General features: G+C 46.5%; 3 protein-coding genes across 5 annotated transcripts in view; 2 read left to right on the top strand and 1 right to left on the bottom strand.

The window, feature by feature from the left end:
* LOC138608253 (peripheral plasma membrane protein CASK) overlaps positions 1 to 27,214 on the bottom strand; it is a 60,069-nt gene that overhangs the window by 27,214 nt on the left and 5,641 nt on the right. For 2 of the 3 annotated variants that reach the window (XM_069680792.1, XM_069680793.1), the window contains exons 4-10: positions 13,434 to 13,536; positions 13,036 to 13,211; positions 12,648 to 12,770; positions 10,033 to 10,116; positions 9,840 to 9,939; positions 8,734 to 8,751; positions 8,365 to 8,486 (exon numbers count right to left, since the gene is read on the bottom strand). In XM_069680792.1, coding sequence (XP_069536893.1) covers positions 8,365 to 8,486; positions 8,734 to 8,751; positions 9,840 to 9,939; positions 10,033 to 10,116; positions 12,648 to 12,770; positions 13,036 to 13,211; positions 13,434 to 13,536 — 726 coding nt within the window. The remainder of the gene's footprint in view (positions 1 to 8,364; positions 8,487 to 8,733; positions 8,752 to 9,839; positions 9,940 to 10,032; positions 10,117 to 12,647; positions 12,771 to 13,035; positions 13,212 to 13,433; positions 13,537 to 27,214) is intronic. The other variant, XM_069680794.1, reaches the window with a different exon arrangement.
* On the top strand, positions 15,171 to 17,886 carry LOC138608256 (probable G-protein coupled receptor 34). Its single transcript, XM_069680796.1, has 3 exons — positions 15,171 to 15,352; positions 15,748 to 16,339; positions 17,176 to 17,886. The coding sequence occupies exons 2-3, from the start codon at positions 15,771 to 15,773 to the stop codon at positions 17,801 to 17,803; spliced, it is 1,197 nt and encodes a 398-aa protein (XP_069536897.1). The 5' UTR covers positions 15,171 to 15,352; positions 15,748 to 15,770; the 3' UTR covers positions 17,804 to 17,886.
* On the top strand, positions 21,166 to 23,377 carry LOC138608255 (probable G-protein coupled receptor 82). The gene is made up of 3 exons (XM_069680795.1): positions 21,166 to 22,014; positions 22,154 to 22,285; positions 22,603 to 23,377. The coding sequence occupies exons 1-3, from the start codon at positions 21,166 to 21,168 to the stop codon at positions 22,873 to 22,875; spliced, it is 1,254 nt and encodes a 417-aa protein (XP_069536896.1). The 3' UTR covers positions 22,876 to 23,377.

Here is a 27,214-nt window from a genome sequence, read left to right as displayed (position 1 = left end):
TTGTTGTCAGGTTGTTGTCAGATTGTTGTCAGGTTGCCGTCAGGTTGTTGTCGGGTTGTTGTCGGGTTATTGTCAGATTGTTGTCAGGTTGCTGTCAGGTTGTTGTCAGATTGTTGTCTGGTTGCTGTCAGGTTGTTGTCAGATTGTTGTCAGGTTGCTGTCAGGTTGTTGTCAGGTTGCTGTCTGGTTGCTGTCAGATTGTTGTCTGGTTGTTGTCAGGTTGTTGTCAGGTTGTTGTCAGGTTGCCGTCAGGTTGTTGTCAGATTGTTGTCAGGTTGTTGTCAGATTGTTGTCTGGTTGCTGTCAGGTTGTTGTCAGATTGTTGTCAGGTTGTTGTCAGGTTGCCGTCAGGTTGTTGTCGGGTTGTTGTCGGGTTATTGTCGGGTTATTGTCAGGTTGTTGTCAGGTTGTTGTCAGATTGTTGTCTGGTTGCTGTCAGGTTGCTGTCAGGTTGTTGTCAGATTGTTGTCTGGTTGCCGTCAGGTTGTTGTCAGATTGTTGTCAGGTTGCCGTCAGGTTGTTGTCGGGTTGTTGTCGGGTTATTGTCAGATTGTTGTCAGGTTGTTGTCAGATTGTTGTCAGATTGCTGTCAGGTTGCTGTCAGGTTGTTGTCAGATTGTTGTCTGGTTGCTGTCAGGTTGTTGTCAGATTGTTGTCAGGTTGCTGTCAGGTTGTTGTCAGGTTGCTGTCTGGTTGCTGTCAGATTGTTGTCTGGTTGTTGTCAGGTTGTTGTCAGGTTGTTGTCAGGTTGCCGTCAGGTTGTTGTCAGATTGTTGTCAGGTTGTTGTCAGATTGTTGTCTGGTTGCTGTCAGGTTGTTGTCAGATTGTTGTCAGGTTGTTGTCAGGTTGCCGTCAGGTTGTTGTCGGGTTGTTGTCGGGTTATTGTCGGGTTATTGTCAGATTGTTGTCAGGTTGTTGTCAGATTGTTGTCTGGTTGCTGTCAGGTTGCTGTCAGGTTGTTGTCAGATTGTTGTCTGGTTGCTGTCAGGTTGTTGTCAGATTGTTGTCTGGTTGCTGTCAGGTTGTTGTCAGATTGTTGTCAGGTTGCTGTCAGGTTGTTGTCTGGTTGTTGTCAGATTGTTGTCTGGTTGCTGTCAGGTTGTTGTCTGGTTGTTGTCAGATTGTTGTCTGGTTGCTGTCAGGTTGTTGTCAGATTGTTGTCAGGTTGTTGTCAGATTGTTGTCTGGTTGCTGTCAGATTGTTGTCAGGTTGTTGTCAGATTGTTGTCTGGTTGTTGTCAGATTGTTGTCTGGTTGCTGTCAGGTTGTTGTCAGATTGTTGTCAGGTTGTAGTCAGATTGTTGTCTGGTTGCTGTCAGGTTGTTGTCAGATTGTTGTCTGGTTGCTGTCAGGTTGTTGTCAGATTGTTGTCAGGTTGTTGTCAGATTGTTGTCTGGTTGCTGTCAGGTTGTTGTCAGATTGTTGTCTGGTTGCTGTCAGGTTGTTGTCAGATTGTTGTCAGATTGCTGTCGCGTTGTTGTGGACCGTTTCGTGACAGAGGAAGACGGTTCAATCAAAGTCTTTAAATTCATAAAGTTGTGCAATAGAAGTTGCTGACTTCATTATAATTGTCAATACGACATCACTTCCTGCCTGCTTCTGTAAATAACTATTGTAACATTGTTTTTCGGGCTTCCTCTTTTGCTTTAACACATAAACTTTATATTTTATATTCTCACTGATATTTGAGTTGTTTAGTTGCACTAATTTGTTCTGTATTTTTGGAGCTATCTAGTTTCCTTCTAGATTAACGAAGTCTTATCTTTTTTTTTTTTTTTTTTTACCTAAAACAGACGTTCCATTGCTCTCTGCAAACACACCAGACTCCATTGATAAAAACGCGAATTTTACCTCACAGGACACAGGCGTCTCTGCTCTACTGCTGCCTCCTTCAGCCTCTGTTTGTAGTTTCATATGGCTCGTACAGATTCAACACAACATGTGTTTAACACACATAACACAAGAAACTAACTTATCAATGCAGCAGCAGAGCAGCAGCTCCTGTGTCCTGTGAGCTTAAATCAGTGTTTTTCTGAATGGAGTCTGGTGTGTGTGCAGAGAGCGATGTAACGTCTGTGTGTGGTTAAAACAATCATCTTCCTCTGTAACAAAAAGGTCTATCTCTGTAGGGATCCTTTCTGTCATGTTGTCACACACTTAGAAGAACAATCTGAGCCTGTCAGTGGAAACAACAAGAACTTTTAGTGGACGACCTTTGACCCATCAAGGATTATGTTGCAGCCATTACAGCCTGTTTCACTGCTGCAGGATGAACACATTTACTGGAGACACTCACACACTTTGTGTTCCTGTGAGTCATTAAGACCCAAAAATATGTAGATGTACAGTAACAGATATCTTTCCTCCTCTTTGACATTAAACTGAACATTTGTCTCATGTATTCCCTCCATCCTCAGATCTCGTCATGTCTTTAGTCTAAGAGCATCAACATCACATTTTCTGTTTCTTAACAAAAACAAACTGTTTTTCTCGTCAGTCTGACAGGAGGACGACACACAGGCTCTTTATTTTGAAAATCCAGCTGACTAACAAACTGAGCCGCGTCTGTGCGGCCGAGTCAGAGACGAGCGTGGGTGTGTTTAAGGGACTTGTAGAAAAACTGTCCCTGAAACACAAAGACAGCAGCTGTGAGATCAAACCGCAGCGCGCGGCGGGTTCATCCACTTTATTTAAACCTGTCTGGTGTCTGAGGAGGAACTGGCCTGCTGGAGTCTTCATCGGACCTGCTGCACAGTCTGTGTGATGTGTTCAGACACACACACACACACACGCACACACACACACACACGCACACGCACACGCACACGCACACGCACACGCACGCACACGCACACGCACACGCACACGAACACAGACACACAGACACACAGACACACAGAGAGAGCCTGTACCAGACAGTTCAATGAAACCCTCAGAGCAAACACGCTTCTGTTCCTCAGCCTCACAACAACAACAGCAGCAGCAGCAGCAGCAGCAGCAGCTGACACCATCACAGGGAAGATGATGCACAGCAGAAAAACATCATTAACCTCTCACTTTATCATTTTTATTTAATACTGAAATATTGACTCAAAGTTCCTCGTAAACTTTTATCCACAACAAAACAAAACAAAATACATTTTTCTCAAACATGGTTTCTGTCAGTATAGTTAGTTCTGATTTATGTCCAAGTGTTCATTTTTTTGACAAGTTTATTTTTAATGAGTTATTTGATGCTATAAAAAAGGGGGCATGGCCTCATGATTGACAGCTCTGTGGACAAATGGGGCTCCTGCAGCGTTCTGTTCCCGAGTAGCAGAGTAGAGGAGGAACGGCGAGAGGAGACGTAACTAACACTAACACTACAGTCATTGAACTTTCCATCAGCGTGAATATCTGCTTCAGACCGACACAAGAAGCTATTCTGCTGCAGACTGAGCCCACCTGAGGGCTCCAACACGTCAAGGACACCTGAGGGCTCCAACACGCCGAGGACACCTGAGGGCTCCAACACGCCAAGGACACCTGAGGGCTCCAACACGCCGAGGACACCTGAGGGCTCCAACAGGCCAAGGACACCTGAGGGCTCCAACACGCCAAGGACACCTGAGGGCTCCAACACGCCAAGGACACATGGTAAAGGTGCGTGTCGGGTAGAGGAAGGGGCGGGATGTCGATACTGTGGCTCCACCAGCCGATCTCTGCAGCACACTCTCTGGACACAGATGATGGCAGCGCCCCCTCCGGGGGGTTTAGCTTCACTTTGTACGAGAGGAGGAGGAGACGCGTCGGCCATCTTTACATGCAGTCAGTGGTTTGAGTAATGTGGCCGTATTTAAATCTTATTTTTGCTCTTTATCTTTCGATCCTTAAAGACGTGCTGTCCATGTTTGTCTGCTGTCTGATGTGGGCTTCACGGTGCCTGGAGATTGTTTTGACATGAAAAAAGGTTTCAAATAAAATCTGAGATCTTTGATGTTATTTTTAGTAAAGCTCTGAGAGGACATCCAGTGTGGCTTCCATTACAGTTTGTTACTGTGGAAAAACTCCTTAAAAGCATCACTGAATGCAGCGACGGAGCAGTAAAACACAAGAGGTCTGTGTCTGTAAACTGATCTGTTTCTCTAACATCCACAGAAGATTCTCGTCTGACCTGCAAACTGAAGAGAGCTGCAGACGGAGGAAGGGACGGGAAAGGATGCATGTGTGCAGGAAGTGTGTGTTTCTGTGAGCAGGAGGGAGATGCATCGGAAACCACCAGGATAAAACAACGTGGGGTCCTGGGAAGGATGAGACACAAACACACAGCAGACACACACCTCAAGTGTGCACATGCATCTCACTCTATGAACAGAAACACACACGCACGCACGCACGCACGCACGCACGCACGCACGCACGCACGCACGCACACACGCACACACGCACACACACACACACACACACACACACACACACACACACACACACACACACACACCCTGAGGGCTGAATCACAACGTCCCACATGCTGCTGCAGACACACAGCACACAGACATATATACATATTTGCTGCTGGTCCTTTAGAGGCGGAGCTGCCAACATCTTTTTAGTTTATGTTGACTGTAACAAAGTGGAGCTGACCTCTGAGGGCTTTTATTTTGAAACTCACACATGTACAGAGAATCTGCAGGCCAACAACAAACAAGAAAGAAAAGCAGGAAGCAAAAACCCCAGCCCGTCTGCATCCTGATGTCGTAGCCGACAGCTACAACAAGCACATTCTGTTACCAAGACGAAATACTGTGTGATATCTTCATTTCCGATTAGCGGCGAGTAAACTCAGACATCTTCTCCTTCAGGGGAACTTATTTCTCTCCTTCTATCGGCGCTGCAGCCTGAGGAGCTCCGGAAAGAAACACAGGAGGGAAACAGAAATACAAACGCGCCTCATTATACTCGTCAAACGCCAGAAACAACCACCGGGGGAAGACTTCATATTAGCTGGAGGCACCTTTTGACAAAACGCTCTGCGCGCAAACACATCAGACAGAAAACACACACACTCACCCAGGAGACAGGAAGCGGTTTGTCAGAGAGACGCAGCCGACAGAGCGAGAACGAGACGGCAGTTATCTGAGCCAGGAGGCTCCGTCCGCTCGCTGTCGACGGGATTTCTGCCACGAGGAGAGTGATGGAGAGCTGTGCTGTTTGTGAACGGCACGAGGACCCACAACAGCAGCCATTGTTGCTGCCCCCCCCTCTGAGAGCGGGCCGGGTGTGAAACTCAGGCTGAGAAAGAGACATCTGCAGCCCCCGGCTCCCACTGACACAAACACACACACACACACACACACACACACACACACACATACACACACACATACACACACACATACACATACACACACACACACACACACACACACACACACACACACACACACACACACACACACTTCAGTTAATTGTGACCCAGTCATTTAGCTATGAATATGTGCAAATGTACGTCCACTAGTTAACGTAGATCACACAACTAACTTACAGTCACAGCTTACAAGAAGGCAGCACTGACTGATGGTTTCACACCAGAATTGAACCCTGGTTAACTTCATCGTGGTCCTGTGTTTGTCTCGCACCACGTTCACTGACCTCAGCAACATAATAAATAATAACCCCCAGGAGTGACAGAGAGAGGAGCCTACAGAGTCGTATTATGAAGCGCCAGGCCTCGGACCAAGCTGCTGTCCACAGTGAAACAACAGGCTGCTTTTCAGGGAAATGAAACCTCTGCACCCTCCTTAAATAAGTGATTCTGTGTGTGGGTGTTCAGCAGGCGTGTCCTGTGTTTATAAATAAGATCACCTGCACAGGAAATGGTGTATGCATTCACACATCTGTCCCAGCCGTGCTGCTCTGCTGCTGATCAAGTACAGAGACTACAAGGAAGAGGAAAACTAAGCTTCATCGTCTGCTTCCCTCTGTGGCTTCCTCAGAAAATGTAGCTGTGAACAGCTCTGCAAAGCATCATGGGTAAAACAAGAGGAGGAAACTGTCCTCTGTCCAGGGCTCAGCAGAGAAAGAGACATCGTGGTGATCTGCAGATCTGTCCCTGTTTGAACTGACGAGCTGCTGTTTGAACTCTGTGTCAAGGACGCAGAGGATGTTAGAGGACGCGTACTTGACTTAAGGGCTGCAGTTTAAACACAGGACAAAACACAGTACAGTCCTCCTCCCTCACAGACTGTTCTCATCTCCAAAATGTAAACAAGAGAAGCTCCAGACAAAGCCAACACACCAAAGCGCCAGCAGTGATGAAGGCCGACTGTGTCTGCACTCCAACACATCGCAGAGACGCAGCCGACAGCCACCCAGCACGTCCCTCTGCTCCTGTGCGAGAGGAAATCACTCTCCCTACCAGCAGGTGGCGGTAGTCTGTATTCATCATGCAAGAAGGGAAATGGAGGACCTGAAAGTGTAGATATACGAGCTTTGACAGTGTGTTCATTCAGACAATAAGTCTGATGAACCGTCGCAGATGTTCTTGTTTCTGTCGGCCCGTTGTGAAATGACAATTGGCTTAACTGAACAGCCAATCAGAGTGATTTTCATCGTCTGCAATGGTCTGAAAAGATGCAGACAAGAGCCGACTAGTGCCAACGGTGCCAACGGTGCCAACGGTGCCGGAAACACCACGAAAACTAGGACCATTAAAAACAGCCCAAATGGCAGATGTCCGACAGCTGGCCTGCTGAGTCAGGGCGGGAAGGAAAAGCTGTCAGATCAGTCCTTAAAATAGTCACATGACATGGACCATAGTATGCACGAACCTCAGAGAGGAGGAGAGACTGTAAGAAGGATTCTTTAAAGTCCAAATCGTCTCTTAATGTTCCTCTCCTTGAAACGACTCATCGCTGGCTCACCTTCTTCTGCCAGCAGATCTGCTGTCAAACACTCAGAGACAGAGAGCAGAGCAAGCGCAGAACACAGAGACACAGCAAGGACTTAATGACGCTCTCAGAGTTCAAACCGTCTCAAACACCGTCTGCCTTTCAGACCCAATATGGTGCAGCTGCCGCTCAGCGCTCCGACAACCTCTGAGTCACTGAACCCGGCCGTCAGTCGTCCTGCCGTCCAGGTCACGGCTTGTGTTTAACATAGGCACGCGCGCACACACTCACGCACGCACACACACGCACGCACACACATGCACACACCCACGCACACACGCACGCACACACACCCACACACACACGCACGCACGCACGCACACACACGCAGATAAATTAGGAGAGGAGTTTAATGACACATCTGAAAACAACTTGACCTTTTTGCACGGCCTGCAGACGATGAGCATCATCATGGTGTGAGCTATTTATGACTTCTGCTGCATGAAACGTCTTCATCTTCTTCACCGCTCGTTCTAATCGTGCAGAGACCAGCTCATCGTGCTGACAGACGGCTTTTATTACAGTATCCAGATGTGTCCAAAGCGCCTGCTGTTAACTAACGACGTGACTCAACAGCCTTCTGCTGGCTTCGTAAAGGCACCAACAGGACACGTGTAGCCTCAGAGAACAGGTGTGTGTGTGCTGGCGCCGGTTTAACAAAGAAATAGTCTAAATTCATCCGTTTCACAGAGCGGTTTAGCAGGACTATGGTGCATTGAATTCTGGGTAAATTAAGACTTTTTTCAAAACAAAAAATGGCCGACCGAGTAACAGCATCTAACCGCTCAAGTCTGTTTACTGCAGCAGAAAATGTTTGTCTGTTGGAGGAGTTCAACAGTTTGAAGGACATTTTACTTTGAAAATTCAGCGACGAGTGTAACAACAACAACAACAACAACAACAACAACAACGCCTCATATGGGAAAAAATGCAGCAACAGTAAATCCGACCGTTGAGAGGACCATCAAAGACGTTGACAAAATGTGGTGCTACTGGTCAGCAGGTGTCACTGATCGTTACCATGGTAACATGGTGTTAGAGCTGAGCTCGGCTGGGGGTAAGGTGTCTAACTTCCTAAAATGAGTCCGTCTTTATGCTTGTGAAACGGTCCAACATTAGACTAACCAATGAGCAGCAGTGAGACTGGCCTATCACAGAGCAGTCTGAAACATGTTTGTGAAACCGGCTCCTGGTGTCTGTCTGCAGAGAAGCTGCACACGTCTCATCTTATTCTTTGGGCTGCGTGTGAAAAGTTTCTGAGTCTTCATCTTTGGGCAGAAGTCGTGCAGATTGTAGTCGACAGTCAGCTGTCTGTCTGTCTGTCTGTCTGTCTGTCTGTCTGCTGTGACTGAGGGCAGACCACGCATGCAAACATACAAACTAAATCCGACGTCTTACTGGAGGTGTGTGTGTGTGTGTGTGTGTTGACACTCACGTCCAGCAGTGTGTGTAAATGCTGGTCCTGGAAAACACTGTGCAGGAAATCTAGATCCTTCTCACTGCAGTCTGTCAGAGCGTGGATCTCCTCTAGACTGTCCAACACCTGAGACACAGCACCTGCAAGACAGACACACACACACACACACACACACACACACACACACACACACACACACACACACACTTCTCTCATCAAGGTTCTCTGAAGGCCTCTGCAGGACAGAGACGTTTTCTGCATCATTCAGCCGCTCTGATTCTCCTAATTAAAAACAGGCTACCTGAAACACGCACGCACGCACGCACGCACGCACGCACGCACGCACGCACGCACGCACGCACTCACACAGAAGCAGAGGATACCTACGTTCTGCTGCTAGAAGTCCTAGCAGGTGGAAGCATTAAAAGAAGCAGACATGGTGCGGATGAATCAACACGATGAAACCATCAGAATGAGTTACAATGTAAGAGTCTGGGAAAGCGTGTGTGTGTGTGTGTGTGTGTGTGTGTGTGTGTGTGTGTGTGTGTGTGTGTGTGTGTGACAGGAACCTGTGTGTGTCTCTAGAAACACAAACAGAAGTGGGGGTTTGTTGTGTATGGAAAAGGAGTACCTGTTATAATCATTACTGTAAATCTTTAATTGATTATTGATTAAAGTTTATAACGGACTCGTTAACCTTCTGGTGTTGAAAGATAACTCGTTTGGTTCTGGCTCACGTTCAGAGGATACTTGGTTTATCAGCTGTTTTATGTTGACAGTTTGTCACGGCCCGTTTGTAGCTCAGGAAGATTTGTCCGCTCAGTCTGGAGTAAAAACAGGAAGTGAAATGTGTCGTGTTCCAGTAACACTTATTCTGAGAGCTGTCAGATGACGTCTCTTAATGTTAAAAGAACAAAAGTGTGCACTCATATCTCAGAACATTATGCTAATAGTGCTTCTTGTTCAGATGTTGACTCAGTCTGAGTGTTGAGTGTAAATGATTGGCGTCAGACGGGACGGTCTCATTTCCCCTTCCAAAAACACATAAGACAAAGTTTGACTCCAGATTTGAGTTCTTCCACCTTTAAGCCTTTTGAATTCATGTTTATCTGGTTGGAAAGAGACGATGCAGAACTAACGTGTGGGACTTTTATTTTGAAAGAGCAACAGCCAAAGAGAAATGTCGAACGAAGGGTGAAACTTTTTCACCAAATAATCAGACCCGTTTTTATGTGTGAGGTTTGTGATGCTAATGAAACATCGAAAGCTCTCAGGTGTTTGTTAACCTGCATGATGTCATCAAATATCACACTGCAGATCAGAACACGCATCTGTTTTCCTGTGTGAGAAGTCTGCACGGCATCTTCCTCAATGTGGTGAATTTACAGAATGTTGTTGGTTTGAGGTCAGAGTGAGAAAGAAGAGGAAGGAAACACGAGGGAGGACGTGTGAGTGTGAAAGTGTGCCAGATGTGAGTGTGTGTGAGTGTGAACCTGAGGAGGTGGGGTCTTCAGAGAAGTCATGGATCTCCTCGGGGGGGTCGCCGTAGAACGAGTTAAACTTGTGACTGGACACTGCAGCCAGGACGGCCCCCTGAAGCACGACACAGAACATTTATCTCTCAGCAAAGTGGGTCATCAAGCTCTGAGCGTGCGTGTGCGTGTGCGTGTGTGTGTACATGCAGACCTTGAGCTTCCTCCTGGAGTTGAACTTCCTCAGCTGCTCCACGGTCTCTGGCAGGTGGATCTTGTAGGCGTACCTGTCCCTCTCCTGGGAAATCAAAGACAGAAAAAGAAAACAGCTGACACCACAAAAGCTTAAAGTGACACACGCAGAGTTTTACAGAGAACGACAGAGCCAGGGTTCAGGATGGTCTGGGTCTAATCGATTCCGATTCTGCTTATCGATTTTCTGCTTTTATTCCAAAGTGGTAAAAAGCGTCCGATGTTCAAACTACAGTTCGTCTTTCACAGCGTTGCGTTGTTAGCCATCATGCTAGCTGGTAGCTAACAAACAGACACTCTGTTGCGTTGATGCGTGACTACACGCTAACACGTCCTGGCAGAAAGCTACGTACATGCAGATAATGTTTGCAGCCTGTGTTTGCAGGAATAAAAGACGTGTTGCATTCAGGAACCAGGAAGCAGAAGTAAAATTCAGCTTTTAAATTGCTTCATATTTGGAACATTGTTTTGGTTCCCAAAGCTTTCCTCTGAAATGTCAAAGTCAGCTCACTTTTAAGACCAGGTTGTATTTAAGCCGGACAAATGATTCTATTGATTGCACGTCTGCGTCCTGCAGGTCTCAGAGGAACAAGCCCTCAAAGGCCTGATGAGCACCGGAGAGTCGGATGAACACGAACCTGCATCACTCAGGCTGTGTTCGAAATGTCACACTGCATACTGCGCTCAGCTGACGTCTGTAGGACGGAGCTGTTCACATGTATTTAGCCGTATGCAACGCCAGGCGCCAGTTTCTGGTTTTGGAAAGCAGAAGTGAACAACAGCAGAAAGCTGCTTCTTTAGCTACGGCGCCGCCTTCTGCTGCTGTCCGTCATTTCAACTGCCGCTGTGATGTTTCAGCGCTTTGCATTGTGGGATACAGCAGGTGAGGCAGACTGGTCCGATGCATACTGGAGATTTTTTCTGAACCAGAACAACATCCGGGTGTTTTTGGCGTACTGCACATTTAGCTTCTGTTTGCATGCTACACACATTTAGGCCACATCAGGACGGGCTGCGAGTAGTGTAGTAGTGTTTGGCATTTTGAACACTCTCAGACACCTGAGAGGAGGATGGGGAGGAGTCCACTTGTTTTAGAGACAGGACACCTCTGTGGATAATTCTGTATCAAATATAAATCTAAATTTCCCGTTGATATTAAATATGAGTTATTCTGTGTTTATCAAACTAAACTAAAACTCTGTCAGCCAACATTAGTGAGACTTCTTACACATTACATTTCAGTGGAAACAAATCAGGTTCTAGTTAATCAGCTGCATGACACCTTGTCACTGTGTTTCTTTGTAGTTGTCAGAGTTTCAGGACGCTGCTGAGGAAGTTGTGCAACGGGGCAATGCTGCAATATTTAAGTAACAGCTCTAGCACTGTGGTAGGTGTGGAGGTGTTGGGTAACTATATCTAAGAAGGAAAGAGGAGGTGTTAGTCGTTTGTGTCCTAAACAAAAACAAAGATAAACACAACAAAGAGTTTCATTATTCTGCTTCAACTGGACATGATCTCCGTCCAGCTCCAGCAAACATGAGTCAGGCTCTGACACGTGGACTACAACACAGCACGGTGAGCTCTTTAAACTGTGATGAACGATGTGTCACTCAGCCCCCAGACGCCCGTCTCTCAGTTGAATTGTCAAATCTTCCAGCTGAAGCACGGCTCCATCACTGTCGACAGGAGACGACACAATAAAAGCTTCTGCTGACAACACATGACATCAGTAACACCTCCGAGCCGCCGCTCACTGTCATTGTTTCCTGTTGTAGAGCTGTGGCAGCGAGCGGCCGATTGTTACGTGATGCTCTGGCCTGCCTGGTTTGGAGCACGTCGTACAAACTACCCACACTTCGTATTTTACAAACCATGAAATACATTTTTAGAGTTTTGAGGCAAATTTAGTTTCAAACGAGATGTTTATGTCACATGAAAAAGAACATGTGGTTTCTGTTTCTGTTTTTTGTTGCTCTCAGTTTCAGTGTGGAGAAAACGTCCGTAGATTAACTGTCTTCCTAATGAAAGAGCATCCTCCAGAGATCCTCCCAACACCTGCAGTTCCTCTGGTGTCCACTTGAGGCTGCCTCCAGCAGTGAGTCAGTCCCCATAGAGCCCCATGTTAAACTTTACAGCAGAAATAAACATGTTTACAGCCTGGTACAAAAAACAGTTTGGGTCTCTATAGCTCATTTCTCTCTTCATGACAACTGTACGGGAGAATCTTTATACAGCTCACCTGTTTACATTATATCAAGGCTTACAGTGATGCAGCATTAGGGGCGTGGCCTCTTTGAGTGACAGCTGGGAGCTGCTAGCTGTCTGCTAGGTGTCCCCTCAGCTAACTCAGTCACTGAACGTAACCTCTGGGCCGTGTTTGTGCTGTTGGAGCCTTTTGGAGATTTGTTCATGTAAATATCAGACAGATAATCTGTGTGTGCGCTTTATTGGACGAACAGACCGTCCAACACGTCTCACACACTGTTTACACTCAGTATTTATATGTTAGCACTGATTAGCAGCTACCTGTGTCTGTGCTCAGCATACCTGAATGAGGATGATTTCATGAAGTGTTACCTTCAGCCAGGGATGGTTCAGAGCCTCGTACACGGTGATCCTCTCTGCAGGGTCCAGCATCAGCATGCGTCTCACCAGGTCCTTAGCGCTCTCTGAGATGTGGCCCCACTGACGCGGATTCATCTACACACACAGGTATCGACAAAGACCTTACAGGGATGCACCAAGTAACTCAAATTGATCTTGTGGCTGAAACACCAACTTCTGATCATCCATGGCGACCTGGTCCTGTGCTGGGGGGCTACCTGCTAACACCTTTTCAGCTTTAAATGGTGTAAAATAAAAACGAGGTATTTTTAACTCCTTTAAATAACCGGACAACCAGCGACTGAAAGATCCTTTTAAAGAGTGTTTTCCTCTCTAAGTGGGGACTCTTGTGTCTCCTCACCTTGTACTTTCCTTTGCAGATGGCTTCAAACAGACGCTCCTTGGTGCCGTAGAAAGGCAGACACCCTGAGAGGAGGATGAAGAGGATGACTCCGCAGCCCCACACGTCCACAGGTTTACCGTAAGGCTCCCTCTTCACCACCTCGGGGGCCATGAAGTGGGGGGTTCCTACTCGACCTGGGGTCACAGAAGTTTATATTGTTATGTCTCTAAACTAGAAAAAGGAAACGTTTTCACAGTTGAAAATCAGCAGCAACACTCTCACGCCTTTCTATACCTTATCTACCTTGTGAGTTCCCCTTGCAAATAAAATGTACTACCTGTTTTGATGACCTGGTTTCCTTGACCTGTGTAATGTAATGTCCATTCAAGTGTCTAATATGTTTGTGTTTGCTGTACCTCCTGCCACCAGTCCCGACTCTCCGAGCTGGATTGCGACTCCGAACCCCCCCAACTTGACCGGAGCCGAGTTCTCTTTGGACGCCAGCAGCACACAGTGAGGCTGAGGAGCAGAGCAGACAGAGTCGTCAGTTTAATGGTGGTTTTCTGCTAATTAAAGAGCGACACCCAACTATAAATAACAAGAACCACATGTGCGCGACACACCCAAGCCTCCAAACCTTCACCCAGCACGACCACACACACATAAAACTCATCAGTGTAGGTGGATGAGAGGAGACCGTGTGATACATGTGTTGGGGTGTTTCTACAGTGTCTGAATAACAAGGTCCATTTGTGGTCGTTTAGATTAAGTCATTTCTTTTATGTTTCCTAACTTTCAGGAGAGAATCACAAGAGGAATTCATCAACTCGTACATTATTATTATTATACATTATACGTGATGGAGAAAGATTTTTAAACATGTCGAGCTGACGGAGGGATGGATAAATATTTACTTTCAGAACAATGACGAAGTGAACGTAGTTACCAACTCTTTGGATTCCCTAATGACTCATTTCATGTTCAACTTTTGTGGTTACAAGAAAACAAAGACGCACTTCTGGTCACAAAGGAAGTAAGTCAAAAATCTGGAAGTAAGTCAAGAGCACAGCGCTTGTTTTTCCTGTGATGTTCTCCTTTTAGGCAAACCACTAGTTTCCACTGACAGGCTCAGATTGTTCTTCTAAGTGTGTGACAACATGACAGAAAGGATCCCTACAGAGATAGACCTTTTTGTTACAGAGGAAGATGATTGTTTTAACCACACACAGACGTTACATCGCTCTCTGCAGACACACCAGACTCCATTCATAAAAACACTGATTTAAGCTCTCAGGACACAGGAGCTGCTGCTCTGCTGCTGCCTATAGGTTTTTGTACCATCATGTGTCACACAATAAACGTGTTTTATCTGAACAAACCATTTACATCATTAAAGTCACACAATACCATAAACAACCTAACCAACTGAGGCAGCAGTAGACCAGCTCCTCCTGTGTTCTGTGAGTTTTAATCGCTGTTTTTATGAATGGAGTCTGGTGTGTTTGCAGAGAGAGATCTGACGTCTGTTTGGGTCTCTAAAGCTCATTTTAAACACCAAAATCACAGAACACCACAAACAAACGAACAAGTCTTTGGAGCTAAAGACGCACTTTGATCCATCAAGGGTTGTGTTGCAGCATTTACAGCCTCTTTCACTGCTGCAGGATGAACACGTCTACGGAGCAGTTCCAGAACTTTTCGTACCCTGTACTCATTTATATCCGGCATGTTAAAAATCTCTTGGATGGAAGTTTCAACCAGACCGTGCTGTCCTCTGAAGGCTCTGCTGTAAACACTTGGAGGACATGCGGTTGTATTTTAGGAGCCTTTTTCTTTTACAGTCGGCTTCACTCAGCAGATACCTCTACATTATAATCAGAGCATATTGTGTACATACAAGCTCTGCTCTCCCACTGCGTACCCTCTGTGTGTAATCACTAAGCCCTGCCTGTCTCTCTCCCTCTCGGCCTGGGTTCTGCAGAAGCTGGTTGTGAGGAAAGAAGGAGGGGTCGACCACAGTTTCAGTTTTCTCTCTGCTACATCACCACATTCTGCACTTCAGCGTCTCTCCATCTACTCTCAGCGCCGCAGCAGGGGAGGGCACGCTTCTCAGAGAGGCAACAAAAGAGGGAGGCAGTCCTGTACGCAGCTGTTCTTATTTTTGGCCACAGAGAGATACGGCAGCAGAAAGTCGAGTATACGATAACAGAAGGAGAAGATGCAGCAAAGTTTGGACAGTTTTTTATAAACTTGAGGGAACAAACAGAGAAGGAAATAAAAACCACACGCGATCTACTTCTTTCTGCAACAAACAAAGTATTTCTTCAATGACTAGGTGAGTATTTTATGCTATCATTTCAATATGAGAAACATCTTTAAGTTAGTTGGACTGGCAGCAGGAAATCGAGCTCTCAATCTGATCTTTCGCTATAAGCTCCTTGCAGTTAACTTACTGAGCATGCACATGTAAAACAACGAGTAAAATGTTCTGCAGCTCTGCAGACTCAGGTGGTTTATATGGTTTAAAGATGATATCACAGACAGAGCAATCATCTCCTAACCACAGTAGCAACGCTGTTTTTTAAGGGCTGGTGCTCAGCTGGTTTGATTTGGGCAAATCCAGACAGCCTGACCCTGGTTAGCAAACAAAGCCCACTCTTTCTCACGTGTAGCAAACTTTCAAAACAGATCGCAGCTGATCCAACACATTTCCCCTGTTTCTATCTGCAGGGCTGAGAATCACAAAAACCAGCATGACCAGAAACTCCTCGACCACGCTGTCCATGACCACCACCGTGCAGACTCTGAACACCTCCCTCTTTCCCAGTGAGATGAACCTCAACACGACCCAACAAACTTGTGTGGATTACGACGCTCTTCAAAGCCCGTTGGCGGTGCTCTACTCTATAATCTTCGTCCTGGGACTCGTTGGGAACCTGGTGGCTCTGTGGGTTTTCTTCTGCGTTCACTCGAAGAAGAACTCTGTGCGGGTGTTTCTCATTAACGTAGCGTTCGCGGACCTGCTGCTGGTGGTTTGTCTGCCCTTCAGGATTCTCTACCACAGCCAGGGGAACGTGTGGAACCTGGGTCCCACTTTGTGTAAAGTGGTGGGAAATCTCTTCTACATGAACATGTACATCAGCGTGACGTTGTTGGGGCTGATCAGTGTGGATCGATACCTGAAGATACACCGCGTTGCAGGGGTGCAGCACAGGCTGCGGGCCACAAAGTGGAGCACTGTTATCTGCGCGACCGTCTGGATCGTGGCCTTGGCTTTGACTGTGACGCTCCTGGTGTCAAAGAATCACTCGCAGAATGACAGGTTGGTGATAACAATAATTAAACCCTCTACTTCTTGTCAGCCTGGGTTGTTGTGCAGAAGAGACTCAGTGTATTGAAAACGGGATTCCCCAAGGAAGCTTCCTCGGACCACTTTTGTTTTCATTATATATCAACACATCAACTGGTTAATTACCAGTTTTATGCTGATGATATTAATTTCTACATCTCAGTCTCACCAAATGACCCCAATGCACAGCAAACTGAAGTAATGTAGGTAAACCTGCGTCCTTAACCGTTTTTAACTCAGCTGACTGACACATTAACTCATGCTCTTGTAGTGGCTGTATAGACTTCCCTTTTTACTTGATTACCTGAAAAGTCAGTAAGAACAATACAGCTAACCCTGACGCCCTTCCTTAAGACGCTGCTCTGGCTGTCTGTATCATACAGTTAAAAATAGATTTTAAAGTCCTCTAACTTGTTTATGAAGACGGCCTCGCTCCTCCACACATCAGAGATCGTTCATGTTTTGTTCCAGCCAGATCACTTCGGTCCTCTGCTGCTTCTCTTTGTGTTTCATGAAGTTCCTGAGAGCGAGCCTCCTGTTTTTATGGCCCTGGATATCACAGTCACAAACGCTCTCTGTAATTAACAGGAAATTAAAGACCTACTGTCTCTTTACAGTCTGGCTTTTAATTTGAGTTGTTATTTATTATAGGTGTTTATTTATGACTTGTTTTCCTTTTCACACATTATGATTTATTGATTTCTAACATGTTACGGCTGTGATGTTGTAGTCTTGAGTCGAGCTGAGTATTTACTGCAGCATGTGTGATAAGAGCAACCTGAGCTAACTGATTAGTTTGTCGTTTCCAGGTGTTTCCACTACAAGATGCTCCATAAAACCAAGTGGAAGGCGTACATCAACATCGTCCTGCTGGTCCTCTTCTGGCTCGTGTTCGTCTCTCTGGTCGTGTCTTACGGAAAAATCGCCCTAAAGCTCCTCAGAGCGTCGCAGGAGAAACCGGACCTGCCCAATGCGTCGCACTACGTTCGCTCTGCCAAGAAGTCCTTCTTCATCCTCTTCCTCTTCACCGTCTGCTTCGTCCCCTATCACACGGTCAGAGTTTTCTACATTAAAACACAGATCACAGACACTTCCTGTTTCTGGCGGGGCGTGGCGGACAAAGCCAATGAGGTGGCTCTGCTGTTTTCGGCCCTAAACAGCTGCCTGGACCCCGTCATGTACTTCCTGTTGTCCTCCTCATTGAGGAAGGAGGTGCTGCGCTTGGTGAGCAACGTGTTTCGAGTGCGAGAAGTTTCTGGAGTCAGTGGGAGCAGCTCGACGGTTGAAATGGACGGTAAGAGGACCGACAGAGGAAACACGAACATCAGCCAAGTCAGCTGCAACCTTCAGGAGAAAGAGGTTCCTGAATCCGATCTGACTGGGCTGTCCCATTTCTACAGGACGTGTCATGCAGCTAACGATGCCGTGGAAGATTAAGAGATGGTGCCGTCATCCACTCTGTCCAGCAGAGTCTGCTGCTAATGTATATAATGTTTAATAAAGTATTTGGTGTAAGCAAACAGCCTTCTTATTTCCTTTGCCGAGTCATACGGTGCAAAATGTGTCCTCACACAGACGTTTGTTTACAAACCGGCCGCCATTAACGGCCATCTGTGGATTTTCCCCCCTAATGTACTGGTTTCCAAATATCCACACGTTGGTCGCTTTGTTTCCGGTTAACTTTCCCACCTGGCCTCCATGACCTGCTGAGTTACCACAAAGAGGAAATGATGTCAGAACTCCAGGAACAGGAGCGACTGAAAAGTGTCATCGTGTGTGAGTGATTGATCAACATTATGAGATTGGTTAGCTTTACTTGGTTACAAACTGTTATCGTGCTAAATTGTGACTGTTACCAGTTCTGTTCACATTTCCCTCCATGAAAAGGAGCCTCTCTCTGTTGAGCCACACGCTGAGATTAGAATCGGTCATACGCATCCTGTTATTGCGGCTCTGTTTCTGACACAGACGTGGCACCGCGTCAGGTTTCAGGAGCCTCATACGTCAGGCTGCTGAACACGTTGGGCTCTGGTTAACGTACAACACGTCTCTGGGGCGTAACTTTTATCAAAGCAGGCTTACAATCTACCAAAAAAGGTGTGCAGTCTTTAAAGGCAACAGTCTGTCAACAACACGCCAGAGGTCACTAATAGGTGTGAAAAAAGTGACACAGGAAGTGATAGACTGTGAGAAAGCCTCACATGTCGTCTCTCTCTCTCTCTCTCTCTCTCTCACACACACACACACACACACACACACACACACCCTAATAAAACAGTATGAAGCTGATAGCAGCGCGTCATATTGAAGCCGATCCGTGCGACAGTTGTTGACACATAAATCGTGGACGTAGCCACCGTGTGGTCACTCATCGGTCTGTGGTCTACTGTTTTGCAGCCGGACGCCATCTTGTTTTTTTGGAGCCAGAAGTGACCACGTGGACGAGACGGTGTTAGCAAAGCTTAGCAGCTAACGCTAGCTTGATTAGCATAATGCAGTCACAATTCAGCTGCACAAACGTGGTTTCTTAAAAAAAGCTCAACGTTGATCACAAACAGTTTCTCTGTGGTCCAGCAGAACTTCCTCTCCACGTCTGATACTTTATGAAAGATTGATTTTTTTTGTTTAAATCTCTTTTCAGGTACGGATGAAACAAAGGTCAGACCGCTGTGCAACCCTGCAGTTTTTCACCGAGCAGACAGAACAGGAGACTTTATTACAATCGTGACAGTGACGGAAACTTTTCACAACCTCAGCTTTCATGATGGCGATAGTGATCTCAGGCTGACACAGAAAGTGTCAGCTCTCTGTCGGAGCGTCTCCGACACGTTACAAAACGTTCTGATAACTCTTCTTATCGGATCCTGACGGGATGTTTAAAAGCAGCGTTCTGTTCTGATCCATAACCGAGAATTTCAATCAAGAAATATAAATTATGAAGACATTTAATTTAAGTCGAGTTTAGAAGTAAATGTGTTCTTTCCTTCAGCACGTTTATCTGACAACTTTAGTGACGAAACATTTAACGGGTTTATAAAACAGGTCCTGAATAAACTCACATGTCAGTGAAGTAACACTGTAAGGACTCATACATGTGACAGAGTATTTCCTCAGTGTGCTGTGAGCAGGTTACTGGAGTAAAGGATCAGTATGTATCACAATGACTCTCTTTGCTCCTCAGCTAGAACTAGAACAGCAGCGCCCCCCTCAGGCAGAATAAATACAGACAGGGTTAAGAAACAAGCAGATCACCAGCCATCACTTCAGTGCAGAGCAGATAGACTCTAATATTATTCATGTTCTGTGTGCAGGTCGTTCTGTTGGCCGACTGCGTCTCTGCTGAGGGCCTTTGACATGTCTGATGTCTCAGCTCATAAAGTCTAACTAGACGAGTGTGTCAGCCTGCGCAGTCATAACAACACGATGAAGGATAATAAGCACAAATTAAAATTCATATCATTTGTGTTTCATAAAGTCTGTTGTTTATATTTTTTAATGCTGCTGTCTTTCCATCCATCCATCCATCCATCCATCACGGGGGGGGGGGGGACTGGAGCCTATCCCAGCTGTCACTGGGCGAGAGGCGGAGTTACACCTGGACAGGTCACCTGTCAATCACAGGGCTGACACACACAGACAGACAACCTTTCACACTCACACCTACAGTCAGAGTCACCGATGAACCTAACGAGCATGTCTGTGGACTGTGGGAGGAAGCCGGAGTACCCGGAGGGAACCCACGCATGCACGGGGAGAACATGCACACTCCACACAGGAAGGCCCGCTACGCCTGAACCGGGAATCAAACCAGGAACCTCCTAGCTGTGAGGCGACAGCCACTATCCCACTGTGCCGCTGACCTGGACTTTAATTAAAACAAAATATTAAAGAGAAGGAGTGTAAATTAAAAGGAGGTTGAACATTTCAGTGTAGGACTCCATCTGCCTCACAGTTCTAACGTGTGCTGTTGCAGTGCTGTCAGCTTGTGCTACACTTACGCCCTAATTAAAACACACTGAGCGTAGCAGCAGCTCTTCTTACACTCGCTTTCTATTCTCCGCTGCACAGGTTGTGAAAGGTGCGCTGAGAAAGCAAACCGAGTCTAAATATAGATTTAGTCACGCAAGAGAGCAGCTCCGAGGTGTTGAGCTGTTCACAGAAACCTTTAGTTTGAAAGGAAACAGGAAGTAACGCGCGGGCTGAGAACTGAGTCTGTGGCTAGACTCATCTGTAAATGGTTTGGTCATAGAGCTCCTGTCATCGGTGCGTACATCATCAGCTGGTCTCATGTCTGACAGGTCGTACATTTTTCATTCATTGTTATTGATTATAATTAATCTCCTCACTTATTTATACTTTATGTATACTATACTTTATACTGAAAACGGTTTCGTCTTTATACTTAAGACGTGAAAAGGGAAGAGCTGGTTTCTAAAACTCATCAGCTGTGACAGCGGATGTCCGTGCTCAGGCACAAAACAAACAGTTTAATTTATTATTATCAGGAGAATATTCTGACAATGTAAAGACTTCATCCTGAAAACAAACACATGTCATTTATTTCTACAAAGACTCACAGCTCCATAAGTGAGTGAAGCTTCAGGATGTTCTTCTTCCACTGAAGTTACACGAGGATGAAATTCTGAATCCTTTGATGTTTGAGTGAGCAGAGGGAGGATGAGAGGAGCAGCAGATCTGTCTTATCATTTACTGTCTCACTGACTGTTTCTGTGTCTCTGCTGAACGACACATTTGTTTCTCTCGTAGTTATCTGTTCCTTTTGTGTTCCTACAGATCAGATGGAGCTCGCACTAAACACTTCTCCGCCCGATAACTCCTCCTCCTCCTCCTCCTCCTCCTCCTCCGTCCTCTCCCTCTGCCCCACCGCCACCACGCTCCTCTTCCTTCCCTCCGCCTACACCCTCCTCTTCCTCATCGCTCTCCCGGGAAACGTTCTCTCTCTCTGGGTATTCTGGCGCAGCATCCCCTCCATCTCCTCCACCCACGTTTATCTGTCCCACCTGAGTGTCTCTAACCTTATGTTGACCCTCACCGCGCCCTTCCTCTCAGCGTACTACGCCTGGGGCTCTTTGTGGCGTCTGAGCGGCGTGCTGTGCCAGCTCGTCCTGCACGCCATCACACCGCTGCTCCACATCAACATCTACATCAGCCTCGTCATCCTCACGCTGGTCGCCCTGAGCCGCTTCGCCTCCCTCATCCAGCACACCCACGCCTCCCACCCCAGCGCCTGCACCACCCTGCTGCCTAACGGCTTCTTCTCCTGCCTCACCAGGACGGCCTTTGCCAGCCGGGTGTGTGTCGCCGTGTGGGTGGTGGCGGTCGGGGGTATCGTGCCGGTGACCGTGTACTACTCTGTGAAGGAGGCTGCAGCCGGCGGGGATGGAGGGGCGGAGAGAGGAGGAGGGGGAGGAGCGGGGGTGTGTTACAGCCCAGCGGTGGAGCTCGGGGGCAGCCTGTCTGCTGCGTTCACTGTCCCTCTGATAATCCTGTTCTTTGTGTTCTACCTGCTGGTGCTGCTGTGCTACATGATCGTGCTGGGACACATCAGACGCTCCCGGCGCTGCACCAAAGTCCCCACCTCCCACAGGCTGCTGGGGAGGGTGCTCCGGAACATCGTGGTCATCCAGGTGGGTGGGAGATCTATGTTACTGTGAATGAACGACCTTGTTTATAGACACTGTAACTGTGATTAATTGTCCTCTCTCGGGTCATAAAATGATCATTTCATTCGGTCTCTATGGTAACACTTTGACCTGCTCCTCACAGGCTGTTCTCTCAGTGTGTCTGCTGCCCTATCACATCTTCAAACCCATCTTCATCTCTCTGGTCCATCATCAACATTTGCCCACTTACTCACCTGAGCACAACCTCTGTCATCCACTCTCCAACACGATCGAGGTGACTTCATTTCATATTACTTGGGCCCTAATTTTACCTTTTGTGTTGTCATGACAACATTACAACTGAGAATAACAATCTGAGCCTGTCAGTGGAAACAACAAGAAGTTTTAGTGGACGACCTTTGACCCATCAAGGGTTATGTTGCAGGCGTTACAGCCTGTTTCACTGCTGCAGGATGAACACATCAGACACCCTTCGTACATTTGAGTCATTCAGGCCCTAAACTATAGAAAAACTAACTTTAATAGAAATGATTCTTCATTAACTGATTCATGCAGGTTCCTGGTTACATTTCCTGTCTCCTCTTCCTCCAGCTGAAGAACTGCCTGATGCTTCTCACTGCACTGAGAGCTGCCACTGACCCGCTGATGTACTTCCTGTTGGACAAAACCTTCCGTCATCAAACAAACAGACTTATAAGGTGCAAACCGACCGACGCTGGAAGCAGACAAACGTGCTGGTCAGCGACAGGAAGTGCCACTCAGAACGCTGGACAGCAGGGGGGAGGGAATGTGGCGGCAGTAACTGTGGACTCAAGTCACGACGACGTTTTAGAGTCTGCGAATTTAAAGAAGCCTGATGTTTAAAACTTTGAAAGTTTTGTGGTTAAAATGCATCTTCTAAAAACCCTCCTTCTTTGTACGTGATCTCATGTTTGGGGAAAAACAGTAACATGTCATTCTGTCGTTTTCAAGTAGACATGGAAATGTTTGTGGAGCAGCCGTCGTGTGCAACAGCAGGCGATAAATATTTGATATGTGTGTCATAAAGCTTGTTCAGTAATTGTGTGTGAATAATAGATGAGGGAAACAGAGTGAGTCAGTGTTTGTGCACAAAGTGTGTGAGACTGTTTAGGGAGACAATGTTCTGTGAAGTGTGGCCCCTGCAGGTGTGTGTCCTCCTGAGGGGCCCGGGCTCTGCAGACTGAAGCAGACAGCTGAGAGAATCAAACACACACACACACACACACACGAGCCAGAGGAAAGAGGAGAGAGGATGATAATGAGAGAAGTGCCGAGCCTCTGAAACAGACTGCAGCTGCAGGAATAAAAGAACTGTTAAAGCCTCTTTCCAAATATAAAGTGAAGTTTAGTGTCGGAGCAGCCGGACACAAACTCAGAAATCAAATAAAAAAAGGAAACTGACGCTTTGTTTTGTTGTTGCCTTCATTAGAGTTTACAGCGACTTTGCAAACAAACTCAGTGGTATCCACCTGTTCAGCATGCCTTTCACCAGAACACTGACAGTCCAACACATTAGCACAGATCGCTAATATTTCAGGCTAATTTTGAACTTTGCAACCAAAGACTGTCAAAACATTTCGAGCGCCCCCTGCTGACTGGCTGCAGTATAGCTCATAAAGCCCGCCTCCTCCATGTTAACAGATGGTCACGTCACGTCAAATACATTTTTCTCCAACATGGTTTCTGTCATTATAGTTAGTTCTTATCATGCGGATTTACGTCCAAGTGTTCATTTCGTTTACTTTTAATTAGTTATTTGATGCTATAAAAAGGGGTGTGGCCTCATGATTGACAGCTCTGTGGACAAATGGCGAGAGGAGACGTAACTAAAACAATCCCTACAGTCATTGAAGTTTCCATACCTGTGAACTTTAACCTCAGACCAACACAAGAAGCTGTTCTGCTGTTAAACATGCCGGTGTGCGGGATCCTTGCTGTTTTTTCCGTAAGTTAAGTGTGTTTGGGTTAGCGGAAGTGGCTACAGCGGTGCCACCCGCCGATCTCTACTGTGCAGTCTCTGGGTCCAAATGATGTTACCATCACAAGATGGCAGCGCCTATCACAGGGGCTATTTTGGCATCAATTCAGTACAATGGGAGCAGATGGAGACGCGTCGTCCATCTTTATATACAGTCATTGTTCGCAACTAACAGCCAACGAAGATAAATGAACATTTACTAAGTAATATTAAACAAAATCAGAGTGTGACTCTTTTAAAAGTGAAATAAAAAAAGAGCGTCTGCGTGCTTGTTAGAGCGTCTGCGTGCTTGTTAGAGCGTCTGCGTGCTTGTTAGAGCATCTGCGTGCTTGTTAGAGCGTCTGCGTGCTTGTTAGAGCGTCTGCATGCTTGTTAGAGCGTCTGCCTGCATGTTAGAGCATCTGCGTGCTTGTTAGAGCGTCTGCGTGCTTGTTAGAGCGTCTGCGTGCTTGTTAGAGCGTCTGCCTGCTTGTTAGAGCGTCTGCATGCTTGTTAGAGCGTCTGCGTGCTTGTTAGAGCGTCTGCCTGCTTGTTAGAGCGTCTGCATGCTTGTTAGAGCGTCTGCATGCTTGTTAGAGCGTCTGCGTGCTTGTTAGAGCGTCTGCCTGCATGTTAGAGCATCTGCATGCTTGTTACAGCGTCTGCGTGCTTGTTAGAGCGTCTGCATGCTTGTTAGAGCGTCTGCGTGCTTGTTAGAGCGTCTGCCTGCTTGTTAGAGCGTCTGCATGCTTGTTAGAGCGTCTGCGTGCTTGTTAGAGCGTCTGCCTGCATGTTAGAGCATCTGCATGCTTGTTACAGCGTCTGCGTGCTTGTTAGAGCGTCTGCATGCTTGTTAGAGCGTCTGCGTGCATGTTAGAGCATCTGCCTGCTTGTTACAGCGTTTGCGTGCATGTTACAGCGTCTGCGTGCTACAGCGTCTGCGTGCATTCATCTCCTCTGTGATAAAGGCAGTGTTCTCCTGAGACGCATTAGTTCCAGTGGATGTGCTTTGTTGTTGAAAGGCACACACAATGACTGATTACAGTTTGTGTTTGTCGGAGCTGAACGCTCTCAGACATGAAGGATCATCAGCTCGCGGCTCTCAAGCAGCACAGAGAAGTTTGAAAAGTTTCAGTAAACAGACAGAGAGCAGGATCCGTCCTCTGTTGTCCTCTGAAATCTTCACACAGTAGACGAGAGCAGAACAATTTCCCAGCAGCCAGAGCCTTCACAGTGTTACAGCTGACATTTAGGTATTCAGCGGGGAGTCTTCTCTGTGTCTGTCTCACCTGTTTCTATTCATATGTAGAATGTGGCATTTTCACTGCGGCCAGGCTGGAGGAAGCCAAAGAGAGGAACCGATACGTAACACTGTAGCTGATGAACAAGAGCCTGAGTACAAAAGACTTTAGACCGTGTTTGATCTGATGCTCCGGCTGTGAGAAGTGGAGCTGAAGACTTCTCTGCTACTGACCCGGAGTCGAGGTTGAATAAAACATATTTTTGTAAGATTAATGGAGCTTTAATGGTCCCAGACTGGAGGTCAACTCACGTGAGGAAATGTAAAATTGTATTTGTGTTTTTTTATATTTTCTGTCTAAATGACTAAAAGGTACAAACAGCTTTGGATTTGTCTCAGGAGATTGTAGCAGTGAAACAGGCTGTAACGGCTGCAATAATCCGTGATGGGTCAAAGGTCGTCCAATAAAAGTTCTTGTTGTTTCTACTAACAGGCTCAGATTGTTCTTCTAAGTGTGTGACAACATGACAGAAAGGATCCCTACAGAGATAGACCTTTTTGTTACAGAGGAAGATGATTGTTTTAACCACAGACAGACGTTACATCGCTCTCTGCACACACACCAGACTCCATTCAGAAAAACAGGGATTTTACATCACAGAGCACAGGAGGTTCTGGTTTATTGCTGGTGGGTTTCTTTGTGTGAGTTTTTAACAGTTTGTTTGGATCCAAAACAAAACGACAGCAACAAACCGACGGAGGCAGCAGATCAGCAGATCAGCAGATCATTTACAGTCAGGAAATAACGTCGCTGTCTCCCTGTCTGTTATTTATGAGCTGGATTATATTTACTGCTGCTGCGACTCATAAATACTGTTATCTAAGTATTTGTACACATGTATAAAGACTCCTTGTATTCAGAGTGAGGGAGTACTTGTTCACATGTGACCACGTTTAATCTGAACATCAGACCCTGTAATGTTTTAAATACGACAGAAAATAAGCAGTTCTTATTTAAAACTAAAAGGATCATTTGACTTTATATAAAGGAAGCTATGCTAGGCTCATTTAAGAAAGAGTAAAATCTGTGAAGAGAAAAGCTCCCGATTGAACTGAACACCGTCTGGTTCTTAAAATATATCCACGCAACACAAACTGTAGAAATACACAACTTTTATCTCAGTGTACAAAAAGTTCTCTCCGACATGTCAGGAGAAGATTTGAGCGCTGAAGTTTTCTGCAGAGACTTTCTGTTACTTCCAGGAGCTGAACTCTGAAATCAAGAGGTACAGCCGCCTGTCCTCAGCCTGCCTGCAGAGAGACACACTGCTGCTGTAAGCTAAGATATACGTGTGTCTGCACTCCGTCATTCATGTCTGCATCTGAAGTTTCTCCGTGTTTACGGATTCCTCGGGTTGCTCGACACATCGTCAGGCAGGATGTGTGTTTTTCACATCAAACATTCGACTTCAAAAACAGATCGACGAGCACAAACACGGCGCGTCTCTGAGAAGTTCACCTTCAAAATGTGAACCTGTTCCAACTTCTGCATTATTCTATGGTTCTGCAGCATCGAGAGGACCTGACACACACACACACACACACACACACGTGCAGTGCTTTAACAACAGAGGCGTCCTTGTTGAATATGGATCAGCTGGAGAGAGCCTCGTCTCTTCGTGCATGAAAGTCACTGAATTCATTGAAATCCTCGTGTCCATAAATCACCTCGATGTCTCCGAGTTTATCTCTGTCCTCACTTCACCGCAGACCTCCACCACCGTGAGTGTGTGTGTGTGTGTGTGTGTGTGTGTACAGTGTGTACAGTGTGGTGTGTGTGTTAGCGTGTGGAGGATGTAAATCTGAGGCGGTACATCTGATAAAGCTGAACAGAGAATGTTCAATGGTGATAATAGACGTGAACGCCGTCCTGAGTCAGTGTCAAAGCCGTCACTGTTTCTGTGTGTGCAAACATCAGCCGCATC

This window comes from Semicossyphus pulcher, unplaced genomic scaffold (genome assembly GCF_022749685.1).
Source record: "Semicossyphus pulcher isolate SPU_LCO1_2020_fin unplaced genomic scaffold, fSemPul1.0.p SCAF_41, whole genome shotgun sequence".
Taxonomy (NCBI): Eukaryota; Metazoa; Chordata; class Actinopteri; order Labriformes; family Labridae; genus Semicossyphus; species Semicossyphus pulcher.
The sequence above is the reverse complement of the archived record's forward strand: the minus strand, read 5'-3'. Positions and strand labels throughout refer to the sequence as shown.